Source organism: Psammomys obesus, unplaced genomic scaffold, assembly GCF_907164565.1.
Source record: "Psammomys obesus unplaced genomic scaffold, mPsaObe1.curated_primary_1811, whole genome shotgun sequence".
Lineage (NCBI taxonomy): Eukaryota > Metazoa > Chordata > Mammalia > Rodentia > Muridae > Psammomys > Psammomys obesus.
The window spans coordinates 18,682,815-18,699,479 of record NW_026596040.1 but is presented as its reverse complement, the minus strand read 5'-3'; the positions used below and the strand labels follow the sequence as shown (position 1 = coordinate 18,699,479).

At 40.2% G+C, this 16,665-nt stretch overlaps 1 protein-coding gene across 1 annotated transcript in view; it reads right to left on the bottom strand.

Moving 5' to 3' along the window:
• Positions 1-10,856: 10,856 nt before the first annotated feature.
• Positions 10,857-16,665, bottom strand: part of Ctxn3 (cortexin 3) — an 11,647-nt gene continuing 5,838 nt past the window's right edge. Inside the window, exon 3 of the mRNA XM_055622792.1 lies at positions 10,857-12,020. Within this exon, the coding sequence (XP_055478767.1) occupies positions 11,679-11,924 (246 nt within the window). The 5' untranslated portion in view covers positions 11,925-12,020 and the 3' untranslated portion in view covers positions 10,857-11,678. The remainder of the gene's footprint in view (positions 12,021-16,665) is intronic.

Below are 16,665 nucleotides of genomic sequence, written 5' to 3'. Positions count from 1 at the left end.
GAAGCACTAGAAAGCATCACCCACAATGCATTCCAATAGTTAACAAAAAAGCCACTGTGCAGATCTCAAGATTTGTTTTTAATTAATTTTGCCTCTCCTCCTTAAGTCTCCTTTAAGAACATGGACTTGTTGAAACACGGTAGACACCAGTAAACTAGTGCTTAAATAATTGAGTTTGGTATCCTGTGTGTCTTCTTAAAGTATGAGCACCCTTACAGTAAAGTTCAGAAAGGCCTCTAAGCCATGGAGAGCTAGGGAGTGAAATGGAAAAAGGGTTGGCTAGTCTTTGTTAGTGAATGTTTAAATGTAAAATAATCCATCACTCCAACCCTTCTGCTTGGGTATGCTTATTGAGTAAATGTTTATTAAACAAAATTCCATTTCAAATTGGAGAGGAAGAAAAGAGAAGGGTGTGACCCTATAAAAACAAGTGTTTCAATTATCTCTCATATATGGGATTATGTTAAAAGGGACAAAAAATTCCATTTTAAGTATATCTGTATATGTATCAAAGGAGGTTTAAAAAGTAAAATTTAGCTTGAAGGAGAATAATTTTTTAATATGAGGAAGGGTAGGTAAAGAGAAAGAAATGGACAGTGAAATGAGGTCCTCAGATACGACTCTGGGCGAAGAGTGTCTGCTGATCAAGTGTAAGGCTCCAGCTTAGACCCAGCGCCACATAAAACTTGGGGGTGAGGAAACATACCTGTACTCCAGCACTGTGGGTAGTGACATCAAGGGGTGGCTAGAACATGCTGATTGCCAGCCTCGTCCTCTGTGCAGTAACAGATCCATCTCAAGAAGGTATTACAGAGATTTGACAAAGCAGGACACCTGATGTCCTCCTCTGCTTCTTACAAACACATGTGCATCCTTCATACACACACTCCCACTACACACACACACACACACACACACACACACACACACACCTCTACCTCTAATTTTTTTATACTTAAAAGAAATATTAAAAAGCGTGCCTCCCATATTTTACCATAATGACTCATAACCTGAATGTTTACAATTGTCAGTGTTCTGTGGCCTTAGGGATAAATAGATATTAAGACATCTGACTAAAGTCAGTTCATTTATGCTGCCCAAAACATAACTATTAAAAATTTGACATGTCATGCTGCCTGGAAACAGAAGGGAATTAATGCTGGTTATAAATAGCTCCAACCCCCGGCCTAAGCATGGGTCCAGGTGGCACAGACTGTTCCTGTGGCTCTGAACCTCTAGGCTTCTCAGTCCTGGCTCCCCCTCAGGGAAGAGGATCTCTGAATCACCAGGCCAACTGTCTTTTCACCAGGTCACGTCTTTAGTGTATTTTTCTAGAAATTACAGTTTTTAATTTGGCCTAAATGCATGGGTTTTCTTTGAATTCATCTTTAAAATATTGCACGAAAGAAAACTTTGGGTGGTTCTAGAATTCGGATGCCTTTCTCAAAATGTTAACACATTTCAATCACAATTATACTTATTATGAAACCAGCCCAACAAAAAACTAGTATTCCTAGAAGGTAAATGGAAAGCCAAGGCAAACTTGAAGGCATCTCAGAAAGAAAAAAATTATCAAAATGTTCACTTCTTCAAGAGTTATCAGTAGTAAATAGTTGCATTTTAACCTGTTTGGCCCCCAACTTCCGTGCAAACGCTCTGAGAGGAAGGAGTGTTTGTAATCTTGGTAAAAGTTCACAAGACCCACCTTGGTGCCTGATAATCATTAGGTGTTCTTGTGCATGCTAGAGAAGGACTGAGGGAAGAAGTCACATGGAAATTTCTGTGAAATGGCACACGAAGGTGGCCAAAACTGGGGAACGACCCAGTAATGTAGAATCCAAAATAGCGAGCGTGTGCATGCCAGGGCCGAAGGGGGAAACTTGTCATGGTTTGGATCTTAAATGCCCTGGGAAGCTTCTGAGAAGAGGTGAGACCTTTAAGAGGTGGGGCCTACATGGAGGAAGTTAGGCAACAAAGTGAACACCCTTGCCTCTTCCTGTCTCTTTCTCCGTTTTCTGGCTACAGGCCTGTTTCTGTCACATGTACCCACCTCTCTGTACTGTATTGGCAGAGCCCTAGAAGAACACGATTGACTAAAATCTCCAGAATTATGAACCAAAATGTATCTTTTTTTCCTTTATAAATTTATCATCTCAGGTTTTTGTCATAGCAACAGGAAGCTGATGCTGAAGGATAGCTGGCCCCAAGGCTGCTAATTAAACTGGAATGGAATGGAATGCCTTCATTATAGGCATCTCCCCAGAGGTGCTTCCAGTGTGGAAACCTTACCCCTAAAAGCTTTTGGCCAATAACTTGACACCATGAAATTCTGTCCAGTGTACCAAGCAGAGCTCTGATTCCAAGGAGTCAACAGGATTTACTGCCAAAAAATTCCTTTGCAAAAGTTAGAGGACATGTCATTCTCAAGTCCGGGCCTCACTGGCAAAGAATTCTTAGAGACTCCAGTTACAGATCAGTCGAAGAGCGGTGTGACCTCCATGAAAGCTCAGGCTTGGAACTTTTTGAGGAGGGTAATCTCAAGATGAATGTTTTCCCCACTTAAAACAGATTTTAACTAAGAATAGCAGCCACCGCCTCTACTTATCCTAGAGTTGGGGCAGGGATTACACTGCTGGAGAACAGTCACCCTAGAGCCTGCAGGCTTGCCATGAAAGGTTGGGACTGTGAAGCAGCATTTGTTACTTGGGCTTTGTGTCTCATTTCAGCTATAAAAGGTGCGATTAGTTTGACTCTCTGGGAACAACAAACAGAAGTTTAGTACTTTCAAGTATTCCTACTTTGGCATCTAATACTTTTGAAGGGCTTTAAGCACTCAAAAGGTCATTGATTCATGTGCTAAAAAGTCCCATTTATTATTAACATTTTGTGGTGGAAATGGGGGATTTAATTGATATTACCAAGGTCATCAGCAAAGCAGCGAGGAGCCTCAGTGAATCCTATCAGCGTCCAAGTCTTTTAAAAGTTGGCTTGTGTAAAGTCAAAAAAAAAAAAGAAGTATGATGAAAGATAGCTTTGGGGATGAAAAAAAGAAGCGTTGTCTTTCAATGTCTAGAGGTTTGTGAGAGCTCCAAAGATGAAGATTTTATTTTAGACATAGAGCTTAAAGGATAATCTTCACTTTCCCCTAGTTACATTCTCAACTTGGAAAACTAAACGGAGTAATCACAAAAACACAAGTTTATAACACTTACTTATATGAGTCTAATTTGTTAAAGGGAGCTTCGTGATTTGTGGGTGTATTTAAATAGCTGTGTTTCCATTATGGTATCCATGTTATGAGGTGCCCTCTGCATCTTCGCACTTATGGGGCCAATATCGACTGAAAACTTGGTAGGAGCTCATTACATTTAACCCCTATAAATCACTGTATGGAAAGATGATATTGATGTTAGGTCTAGTTTATTTTGTGTGTGAGTGTGTGTGTGTGTGTGTGTGTGTGTGTGTGTGTGTGTGTGTATGTGGTGTACACACATGAGTCTTTGCCATATACATACTTATGCACATATAAAGAGTCCTAAAGAGGATACTCAGTGTCCTGCTCTATAGTCTGGGGTTCCAGGTGACTATGAGGCCAAGCCTCGTTTTTCCCATGAGTGTGGTGGGGATCAGAATTCAGGGTCTTCTGTTTGAGCAACAAAGGCTCAAAAAAAAAAAAAAAAAAGAAATCTCTTTCTCAGGTATTTTCTTAAGTTCAATAGTGATGACAACAGCTTTAACAAAATGTTAATTCAATTCAGTGTTAGGTTTAATTTCTTGACTTTCTTTTATTTTTGCTGTGTTCTGCACTGGCCTGCTCTCTGGGGCTGTTCTACAGCTTGGAAAGCATTTGCAACAAGAGTGAACTCAAAACTTTATGCTACTTCACAAAGGAAAAATAGCCATGTTGCCAAAAGCAATCTACAGATTCAATGCAATTCCCATCAAATTACAAACACAATTCTTTACAGACTTGGAAAGAAAAATTCTCAACATAATATGGAATGACAAGAAACCCAGAATTGCTAAAACAATCCTCTACAATAAAAGATCTTCTGGAAGTATCTCCATCCCTTATCTTAAGCTGTATTATAGAGCAACAGTTATAAAAACTGCATGGTACTGGAATAGAAACAGAATGGTGGATCAATGGAACTGAACAGAAGACACAGAAATAAACCTACACACTTATGGACACCTGATCTTTGACAAAGATGCCAAAACCATACAACAGAAAAAAGATAGCATCTTCAACAAATGATGCTGGTCTAACTGGGTGTCTACATGTAGAAAAATGCAAATAGATCCATACTTATCACCCTGCACAAAACTAAAGTCCAAGTGGATCAAAGACCTCAACATAAAACCAGACACATTAAATCGGTTAGAAGAAAAAGTGGGAAAAACCCTAGAACTCATTGGTAAAGGAGACAACTTCCTGAAGAGAACACCAACAGCACAGGCTCTAAAAAACAATCAATAAATGGGACCTCATGAAACTGAAAAGCTTCTGTAAAGCAAAGGACACCGTCATCAAAACAAAATGACTGCCCACAGATTGAGAGAGAATCTTCACCAAACCTTTATCTGCCAGAGGGCTAATATCCACTATACATAAAGAACTAAAGAAGTTGAAAAGCAGAAAACCAAGTAATTAAATTAAAAAATGGGGAACAGAGCTAAACAGAGAACTCTTTGTAGAGGAATATCGAATGGCAGAGAAACACTTAAAGCAATGTTCAACATCATTAGCCATTAGGGAAATGCAAATCAAAATGGCCCTGAGATTTCACCTTACACCCATCAGAATGGCCAAGATGAAAAACTCAAGTGACAACACATGCTGGAGAGGTTGTGGAGAAAGGGGAAACCCTCCTCCATTGCTGGTGGGAATGTAAACTTGTACAACCACTCTGAAAATCAATCTGGCACTTTCTCAGACAACTATGAATAGCGCTTCCTCAAGATCCAGCCATATCACTCCTAGGCATATATCCAAAAGAGGCTCAAGTATACAAAAAGGACATTTGCTCAACCATGTTTGTAGCAGCTTTATTTGTAATAGCCAGAAGCTGGAAATAGCCCAGATGCCCCTCAACTGAAGAATGGATACAGAAATTGTGGTATATCTACACAATGGAATATTACTCTGCAGTGAAAAATAAGGAAATCATGAAATTTGCAGGTAAATGGTGGAACCTGGAAAGGATCATCCTGAGTGAGCTGTCCCAGAAGCAGAAACACACACACGGTATATACTCACTCATATAGACATATAATATAGGATAAACCTACTAAAATCTGTACATCTAAAGAAACTAATCAAGAGAGAGGACCCTGACTAAAATGTTCAATCCCCATCTCGAAAGGCAAAGAGGATGGACATCAGAAGAAGAAAACAGGAAACAACCTAGGAACCTGCCACAGAGGGCCTCTGAAAGGCTCTGCCCTGCAGACTATCAAAGCAGATGCTGAGACTTATGGCCAACTCTTGGGCAGAGTGCTTGGAATCTTATGTAAGAAGTGGAAAATAGTTAGATCTGGAGAGGACAGGAACACCACAAGGAGAGCAACAGAACCAGAAAATTTGAACATAGGGTTCTTCCCAGAGACTCATACTCCAACCAAGTACCAGGCACGGAGATAACCTAGAGCCCCTGCACAGATGTAGTCCATGGCAGTTTAGTGTCCAAGTGGGTTACATAGTAATGGGAAGAAGGACTGCCTCTGATATAATCTGATTGGCCTGCTCTTTGATCACCTCCCCCTGCAGGAGGAGCAGCCTTACCAGGCCACAGAAGATGACAATGCAGCCACTCGTGATGTGATCTGATAGACTAGGATCAGAAGGAAGGAGAGGGGGACCTCCCCTATCAGTGGACTTGGGGAGGGCCATGTGTGAAGAAGGGGGAGGGAGGGTGGGATCGGTAGGGGAGGAGGGAGAGGCTTATGGGGGGGATACAAAGTGAATAAAGTTTAATTAATAAAATAAAATTAAATTAAAAACAAAGAAATTGTCAAAGAACAAATTAAGTTTATGAAAGATTTCACTTTATTGAGAAAGACTCAATCCAGCCTACTAGTGAAAATTACATAAAGACTCTGAACTTAAAAGATCCAAACAGAGCTCCAATAGGATGGACACCAGTTTAACCACCACTTTTGGGTAAGTCACACTTTCCTGTAATACCTGGACCATGTGGCTTTTTAGAGGCTTGATAGAACAAATGCTGGGTGACATCTTCATAACACATCACTTCTCCAATCAAATTTTAACCTGTATGTTTTAGTTTTACTCCTTCTAGATAACTACATATGGATTTTTCCTTTCTAGGTACTAGAGTTATCATAAGTCTGATGAGTATCCAAATTTTGATAAGAATAAGAGATGGCTTCAAAGCATTTGTCAATACAAAGCAACTAGATGTGCTTCAACTATGATTGAAGAAACTAGAAGTGTTTGTTCCAGGGAAGTGGAACTGTCAGCAACTGCAGACTCCTCGGTCAGTCTGACACATTCACGGACGCTGACATGCTGTAACTCCTGGGTCAGGCACACGGGTCATACAATAACAGTATCTTCCTGTCCCTTGCCCAGTTTCCACAGGACAGCTCATGGCTGGTTGGAACAGTACATGCACGCACAGGAGGTTTCTTGATCGGAGAGGAATCTGTAACTTGGGATATACCAGTCTTTTATAATGGGCTGCAAGCAGCCCTGCCCAATCATTTTTTCTCAGAAGGAATGATAGATACCCTTCACAAAGCAGACCCCTTCACAAAGAAAAGCATCTTGCCTTTTGCTGGAAATCATTCAGAATCACGAGAGGCCTGTGCAGTAGTAACTATAGCTTGAGAGCAGTCACGTGAAAGCATAATAGAAATCGCTGCCATTCAGGATGCAAAATGAGATCTAGTGATGGAGAGTGCAGGAAGAGACATGTGGCTGATGAGGATGGTCTTTATACAAAGCAGAGAAAGAGAGAAATGTAATGCAGGCCTTACAAAGTTAGGTGAGGTCAGGACGAAGCCACCCTCTGTCACTGATTATTAAGAAAAAAATGCATGCAACAGAGAACTTTAATATTTTCATAGGTTTCTTTCTGAACTCAAATTAGCAGAGGAGAGAACAGAGCAAAGTACAGCAGCGTAAAACCCCAGATAGTCCTGACTTATATAAGTATATAGTCCCATATACTTATGGTTTTTCCTGTGCTTGCATGCTTGTGATAAAGCTTAATTTATCAATCAGGACCATTAAAGGGTCAACAGTGATAGAATAATTATGCCAACATAGGACATTTAAAAAATAATGATGTGAATGCCATCTCTGTTTACTTCTGGAATTTTCCATTTAATATTTTCAGACTGCAGTTGCTCACTGGCCACTGAACTGCTGAAAGCAAACTTCAGCTGAGGAGACAGGGGGAGGGCCTGCTTCAGCAAAGACAAAAAGGCAGGACAGAACAGGATAAAGTGTGCTTTCAAACTCCAGCTACTTCTAGATGGTAAGTCTTCTGAAGCTCTGGCTGGGTCCCCAGAGCACCCAGGCTTCCCTTTGATGACCCAAGGACAGGGCAGTACCCAGTTCCTGTGAACACCGATAGAGGTTTCTTTGTCTGCTATGCCCCTTCAGCTAAGAAAAACAGCTCAGAAGTCTGATTGGATTAAAGAAAGCTTGAAGCCTTTTCCTAGATTGATGAGCCTGTATTTTGAGGATGAATCTTTCCTACAGGATCTTTTGAAATCTAACTGGAAATGATTCTGACACCTAAGCTGAAGCTTCAGGATATTTAAAAATAACACATCAGCTAAGGGACTTCTTTTTCTAAAACAAGTGTTTCTGTACTGCCAAAAGAGACTAAAATTGTAATCTTTGGGTCAATCATCAAATAGATATTTCCATGAATGTATTTATTAATGATCCTTTTGTCTGTCTTGCCCTGGATGACACACAGACAAAATGATGTGATGCTATTCAAGTGGAGAATCTAATTCATGATCAAAAGTGAAGGAGGAAAAACTGGAGATAAGGATGCATTTTCTGCCCTGTGCCTATAGTCCTGCCATGGGGCCTGTTCCTCCGCCTCTTTACCCATAAAGTGGGACACCCAGCATGGATGACAGAGAACTTTGTTTGTGCTTCTTGAGGCTCCCAAGAACCCATGAAAATTCACTTCCTTCAAAACAGGAATAAGCTGCGCATCCAGGGGTTGATGATAGGGCTTGGAAGAGAAGGAGAAATCTCTCTTGCAAATGCTCTAAATGAAAGTCCTCTTTCACTAAGCAGTGTATTTAAAGGATCACCAGTCTGGAGGTTGTGGAAGCCTGTGGGATAGAGGATCTTAGAGGATTTTGTGACCCTCTGGGACATGTCATGAGTACTCATTTGTATCAGGAAACTGGAACAAGTTTCTGCCCTGCAATGAGCCCAGCAGAACACTCTAATACTGTAAACAAACACACAAACAACAATAAAAAGCACCTTGGAAAGGGCCCCCAACTGGTTAGGTCCTGGCTCTTCCAGCCAAAGCCAACTGTTGGGATAGGAAGGGCTCCTGTCTACAGAGTGGGCATTTGTCTGGAAATTCCATTTCTCCTTTTTCAGAAACAAGATGTACAGGCAAAGCTTAGAGGATTATTTTTCAGGCAAATAATCCTTTCAGGTACAGGCCAGTTTGATTCTGGATTGTGCGTGCCCAGTGCTTTGGGCACCATTTCTGGAAACTTCATTATAAATCAAAAATGAGACACCTACCTCAGACTTTACACCATGCTTTGGGGCTTACAATGCCTCTCAAAAGTATTCAGGCTTCTATGTGTTTTATATGTCAATTCTGAAAATGACATCTTGAAACCACAAGGCTCATGTTTTAATTATTTTTGGTCAATTTTTTTCAGCACAGCAAATGCATCAATGTACTTATAATCTGAAAACATTTGCATATCACACTGTGCAGTGAGGACAATAAGAAGCGAACTTCAATGAATTTACTTTTTCTACATACATAAATATCTGTAGGATTTAACTTCTGCCTCCTGAAATTGTATATCTTACCGCCACTTAAACTCTAGAAAATAGAATTCCCCATACTGGAATGCTTATGAATCCAACAACACAAGTTGAGTTCATCTCCTCCATAACCCAAGTTAAACACGCTTTGTACCCATTTATATTTTAAGATATTTCCTGAAGGAAGAGATGTTGATGCAAAACTTAGGATATCTTGAAGGACACAAACCACAGACTTGTAATTTAGAGCTCAGGCTACAAAGGCATTGAGTGTTTTTCTGAATCAAAAAGCAAATCTAGAGTGACCTTGGGAAAGCATTTTTTCCCCATCCTAAGATGCAGATCTACATGATAAAGGTCAGCTGAACTCATTATAAATAACTTGTTAGATAGGCAACGCTGCTCTGTAACTCCTGCAACCGGAAGGGAGGGAGACGGAGGGCTCAGCTGACATTTTGAGAACATGCTTTTCACCCCAAGGAGCTGAGAGTAATTATGAGTGAGCATGTCTCAGAGGGGATCAATTTACTCTGAAGAGCCCACAGCTTTTTATCACTTGTTAAGATATTCTTGCTCTGGACAGAGGCTGGAGCTGGGGGCTCAGCGGGAGGTGTAGAATAAGGAGTTGTTATCTGGGGAAAGAAATAAAGTAGGGGAAGAAACGGAGAAAGGCTAAAAGAGCAGGCTTGGGGAGGCCCAGTGAGCTTATAGGCAATGCCTTGGCTCAGAGGTACCAAAATGGGTGCATGGATATTTCTGTCTATTTCCCTTATGGAAATAAAAGTTTGGGTTGCCCCCAAGGAAGCAGTCGGAAGCTGGAACTACTGCAAGGTTCTTTGTGTCGTTTCCTTCTAATGAATCTGCAGTGACTCCCACTATCACCAGTGGGTGCCCAGCCTCACCTTCGTCCTTCGTGAGGACAGCTACCTCTCTCCACTGTCTACTCCAGCCAGGCCTTCCCAACCCAAACGTCCTCGCTCACACCATCACCTCTTTATCCTATAGCTTGCTCTCCTCCCCTTTTTTGAATACATCTTTAACACCTTTGTCCTCATAGGTCAAGTTCTGGATTCTTTCATAATTATAACTTATACTGCATAAAGCTTTGTAACAAGAGCTCGAATTACCGCACGGGAGGAACTGTCTCTTGGGTCATTGTTTTTGCTGACTGTTTCATCTCACATTCATCACAACCCATGTTTTATCTTCTGGATCATTGTTCATTAGATTAAAGCTATAGAGTCAACCCTACAATGGAAAACCACATTATAGCCTGAAGGGGCACCGAGGATTTGGGAGAATCTCAGGTAGGATTTTTGAGAGTTACTCTTTATTTGTTTGTTTATTTAAGAGGGGATATCATGTAGTTCAGGCTGAGCTCAAGCATACCATGTACCTGAGATTGCTAGAACTTCTTATATTTCTCCATATTGTTTGACAGATTTGTATCATGGTCTTGTGGGACATTTACAATTAAAAAAAATCAGAATGTATATTAAGCTCCTCAGATGATTCTGAGGTGATGTTTCAACCATGGGTCACAGACTTCTTCCACTTAACTGTCTCTCCAACCTTGTACCGTTCTCATGCATGCATATTGATAGCATCCGTCTCTCTCTCTCTTCCACCCCTGCCTCTTCCCTGATCCCCTTCCTTTTTCCTACATCCCCCTTTAGAATAGGCTGCGTCTGTGCTGGACAATCCGCAGGCAACCTTCCTGAAAGCAGAGTTAACAGGATGACCTCCCCGGCTCACTCGTACCTTGTGGGAAGACGTTGTCCATTCGGTACAACATACCACCAACCAGCACTTTATGTCAGCAAAATGAGAGGATGTACTGCTGCATCTTAAAAATTTTTATTTGGTAACTACACGCAGGCATAAATGCATACTCTTCTTACAGTCACAGTCTCCTAGCTAAGCGATCATCTTTCTTTAAAAACAAAACCTTGAAGTTGTGCTTGTAATCCATTAGTTCCATCAGAAATGTAAAGACAAAAAAAAATTCTAACTATGCATCAGTGTATCTAAGTGTGTTAGCCACAGGAATTCAGAGATGAGGCCTGGTAGTTTCCAAACTCTGTAGACTTCAACGTTAGTTAATAATGAAAATGACAGTAGCATTCTCATCCACATTTACCAAGTAAAGAACTTTCTTTACTAAGCCACCACCACTTCCTAGTTCTACTCACTCTGGGAGAATACAAGCACCCACTTGAAGTTGCCTGTGCACGGGCTATGTCACCCTTTTCACGACCTAAATGTGCACAAAGTGAAACTGACAGGGATGACTAGAGTAGTCTCTTGTATTAACATCAGATTTTCTCTGATTGTTTATTCTCTGATGTGATGAGAGAGTCCTTCATTTGACAGTGAAGCCCACATGAGTATTGGTACTGTTGGTTTTACAATCACATCTCCAACAATATTCATTCATCGAGTATAAAACACATGTCTGCACCTTCCTACTTGGGGGTTGGTAATATAAACTTTCCATTATCCTCAGATAAGATGATTTTAACACAAGAGTATGTTTATGAAATAATGGCTCATTGTCCTAGGGCCAGATGTGGTTAAAATTTGATTTGCTGAGAACATTACAAATGGAAAACTTTGCTCAGACATAAAGCACTGTGCCTCCTTTGAAGGGCAGCCTACTGTGCCCCTGCTAAGCAAGGGCATGATCAAACTGCCCTTTCTCTAGGCCTTCAAGCCCATCAGCCCAGGTTGAGGTTGGCATGCTCCGATATGGGTCTAGAAGAATCCGGAAGCACCTGACGATGAGGATGCCCAGAAAGATAAACAACAAAATCACAAAAACGAATGTTGTTTTTTGTTCCAGAGACATGCTAGAATCTGATAAGTTCCCAAGGGGTACCAGGGGTGAAGGGACGGGCTGTCCTTCATCCATCATCCAGGGAATCCAAAACACAGTATCTCCTGGTTCCCCTTTCTTCCATCATCAGTGTGGAGAGATCATGGTGGCTGCTCCCTGGAAGGGCTGAGTTATCTTCAGGGAGAAAGAAAGGAAAGAAGAGGAAGTAACTATCAGAATAAATCCTGGTTTTCTAGAATCACAGCCATGCTTCTCAGACATTATTGTCTATAAGTCAACATCTCTTTATACTACAGAGGCTTAATTTCGTATAAGTGCAGAGAATAATATATCACCTTTACACCTGGGACCAGGAGGGATGGGCAGGTACGCAAAACAATATTGGCTTCAACATGTGCTGTTAACTTGTTATGTAAGGTCTCTGCCCAGGACTCCTTTTGCTTCATTTAATAATGTTACTCTCACACCATTATAATGTTACCAATCAAGGCTGAGCAACAGCTGTGTGCCAGCTCTGTGATACACTTGACATCCAAAAGTCATAAAAGCAGGACCTCTATAACTCCAGTGAGAGGAAACCATGACAAATAAATAAATAAATAAATAAATAAATAAATAAATAAATAAATAAATAAATAAATAAATAAAAAGATGTTTAATATAGAAACTCTCGAGAGTAGCTTTGGACTCTGGGCTCTGCATTCTGGTTTCCTGTTTGTTGCTGAATAAATGTGGGACCTTACAGAGGTCAGTGAGTTGTGAAAACGCATTCAGAATTGCCTGCACATCTCTTGGTACTGTGATAAATATGAATGTCTTTGAAAACCATTTAAAAAGCATACAAAGAAGAAAGAAAGACAAGAAAGTGTTGCTTTACTTCAGATGGACTAACGAAAGGACTGCTTTTTGCTGCCTGAGCTGAGGGGAAAGTACTATAGACTTCTAAACCATCAAGAAAGGTGCTTCATCTTTATTCTTAAAAAACAAAAACAAGGCTCAGTACTTGAGCCTGGAAAGTACCTAGAGAGATGAGCAAAGAGGAATTAATTTGATCAACTACAACTAAAAGGACAGCCTTCTCAAGTGCTCCCTGTCGCTTAACACCATTCCATTGAGACAGACAGACAGAGACTCAGAACTATTACATTTTAGTTTTAAAAACTGATGCATTTAGATATTGCTATTTGCTTTTAAAGGCAAATAATAGAATACACAAATGCCATTAAAATCTTCAGGTACTGTTCTAAGTCAATTTACATTTTTTAAAGAAAAGCACACTTAAAAAAAAAAAGAAAAGTCTACATTCTAGGCTTATGTTCTCCCTCTGTAAGATAGAATATATAACAGAGTGGCTGTCTGTCAAAATTAACATGACTCAAGAGAAATTATACTCAGTGAAAGTAAGCAACCAAATGAAAAGAAATTACGACCTCATCATCATTACAACCCTTCTTCAGTTAACTTCCTATCATCACCATAAGCTATCCGCATAACAGAGTGCCTGCAATTTGGTGTGTCAACAAATATGAATAAGATCCATGCTTAAAAACAAGTTTACAAAAGGCATGACTACCAGTGTCTGAGAGGAGGAAGTGGTCACTTTGCAGGTAATGAATCTTTTTGCAGCTCTATCACCTTAATTTCTTTTTTCCTTTCTCCAGTGCTGTAATAGTTGTTTCACTCATGATCCATGCCTCTTTTGAAGCAGGGTTGAGATAAAAGTTGACTGCATTTTAAACACAAATAAGCCCTTTAGAAACATAGGAGATATTGATGGATCGGGTTTGGCTTGAATTGGCTTGGTGTTAAAGCAGCCTCCAGCCTCAGCTGTTATACTCACTAGGCTTGGGGAAGGAGAGGGCAAGAGGGCAGCTAAAGTCTCCAATGCAGTTTCCTTATCACAACAGACTAGAGCCATCTGCAACCACTGAAAAATATCTACATTAGACTTAATCACTCCAAGTATAAAATTATTCAAGGGCAGGCAAGAGGGAGGGCCATCTGACTCTGGATAAGCACATCTCTGCTGTCCTTGGCACTTCCTCTTTTGCTTTTTCCTGTCCTTTGAGCTCCCCTCTGCTGGGAGCAATTGCATGCTGGATTGGCAGAAGCAAGCAAGCTTCCTGGAGGCAGCCCACTCTGAATGGGTGTATCCAGGGTTTAGGTAAGGCCCCAAAAATTTTGCCTCAAGACTGCTTATTGTTGCTCTACTGCCTTTCTATGCTTACCTCATGTATCTGGCTTGGCTGAGACCCTCACTGCTTACTGCTTCATGCTGTTAGGCAGATTTCCTACAGGTTATTTTAAAGATGTACCTTCATGACATAGTGCAGTTTAAATGAATTAATGATTTCATAACCCCTGACGATGATTTTAAAGAGTTTCTAATTTGATTCAAGTAACTTAAAAACCCTCCTGTAGTATTGAAGAAGGAAAAAAAAAAAAAAAAAAAGAACTGCTATGAGCTCTGTGGACCTTCCTATATCAAGCACTTGATTCACACCAAAAGGGGAAAAAAAGATTGAAACAAATTAATAATCAAGGAGAGACGTTCATTCTAGGTTTAGTCCAAGGATAAGGCCCAGGTGTACACCAATATAAGAAAGAACATATAAATATAAAAACAAAGAATAAAAGATTAGCTATATAAGACAAGACAGACAGCTGTTTTTTAGAAAACCTTGACATTAAAAAAACTTGCTTTGAATACATAATGTATATTTGAAATAAGAAAAAGATAAAACTTGTGCTTTGAACTCATAATGAGCATATAAATAAAATCATTGCTTTAAACTTATATCATCTAGTTAGATATTAGGATCAATAGTCCCACTGTAACTCCCTTTTTATGTAACAACTGTATTTTTTTTAATAAGGTAATTTTTTCATACATAGAGAATCTTTGTATTAAAGAGTATAAAAACCCAAGATAGAATTAAACATTTGTTGAGGCCATGCACTTCATCCAAAATGTGTCTGTCTATCTGTCTGTCTTTCTGTTCGTATGTCAAATTGTCTGTATATATTGTATATATGTATATGTGTATATATGTATAATTATATCTGTATGCTTACATACAGATGTGTTCAAAGTAAGTTTTTTTTTTTAATGTCAAGGTTTTCTAAGAAACCAGTGTCTGTCTTGTCTTGTATAGTTAACAGTTTATTTTTTTTGTTTTTGTATTCATGTGTTCTTTATATATGGACAAATGGTATCTGTTGGAGCTCCCTTGTTTTGTCTATTGATTGTATGTGTGCATGTGTGTGAGAGAGTCATCAAGCTCTCCCTGCTTTGCCTGCCAAATGTGTGTATGTTTTTGCATGCTTCTAAGTTTTGTAAGTTTAGTAAGAGATAAGCAGCCTGGAATGTTATTCAGACTCTAGCTTGCAGCAAACCACTGTTCACTGCTGAGACATTAAGTTAAAAGGAACTAGGCCTTTTCTTTTTTATGCCTTGTATTTACAGCAAGAAACTGTCAGGGCTGTGGCAGCTTGTACTCTGAGTTAAAAGAGCCATCCAGCTTAACTAATTAAGACTCTCTGCTGTTAAACAAGAAAAGATTTTAGCCAGAGAGCAGTTTTGGTGGCAGATAAACCAGAAGGCCTGGATAGTTCAGCTGATAAACTTCAGCCCCTGAATCTGAAAGTTCAGGGTTCAAGTCCCTGCTACCTCCATCTTGAGAGGCTCTCAAGACCAGCAGCCCCTGAGAATTAAGCTGTATATAGACTTAAACTGTAGATAGAGAGGGCCCCAAAAAACAAGGCTACCAGCCTGAGAGTTTTAAGAGTTAAAGTATAGAAAGAAACCCCAACCATCAGCTGGTCATGATCACCCACCCTGTGTGATGGAGCTGGTCTTTAGCACCTCTTCCTGTGGCCCCAACTCTCCCAATGTGTCTAGTTTTACTCTGGACCAAATGACATCAGAGTCTTTTCCTTTCTCAGCAGAGCTCAGTATGCCTTTCTGGATTTTTTTACGAAAACAAAACAAACAAACAAACAAACAAACAAAAAAACCAGCACAATCCCCAAAGTAAATGTAGAAAAAGAAAAAATAAGTAATGATATAAATTTATAAAATTAAGGATATCTGGTATCCGTGAAGTCAAATCAATCAGGGGGACCAGAGGGATAACCCATAAGCTTGGAAGATGAACTTCAAGCTACAAGATGGCTGACCAGAGCAACAAAGCCTTCTTTAGGCCCACTTCCTTCCCCAACTGCTGGTGTCTGAGCCATGGGAGCTTTCTTGATACACAGGATCCATTCTCTTTGACCCTCTCCAAATGGGGCAAATGGCAACCATTTTACCCTGGATCAGTGTTTCATACTTCTTAGGCTCTACCCGTAACTCAAGACCATGAGCAGGTACACTGTTCACTCAATGTAGCAATGAAAAACCCCATGGGAATGCCTACGATGTAGCCTCATTTGTCCTCAGATTGCCTGCCCCTCATCCTTCTCAGTCTCCTTGAAAAAAACTCTGATGCTTCACTTCTCCACAGCTAACTATTGCAATAATCAGTTTTAATTTGTGATTTTATTACACTTTCCTGGTTAAAAGTTAAATGCAGTTGGAGATTTAGTTCGGTAGCAGATCACCCAGTCTATGTCGGGCCCTGTTCTAATCCTAGTACCACCCCCAATGCCCCACCCCCACCCAGAAGATAGAGGGTAGACAGTGGAAGAATAGAAGGAGGGAAAGAAGGAAGGAAAAGAAAGGAAAGAACAAATGTCAGAAGAAACAAAGAACAGGAAAGAGGGAGGGAAGGAGGAAGGAAGGAAGGAAGGAAGGAAGGAAGGAAGGAAGGAAGGAAGG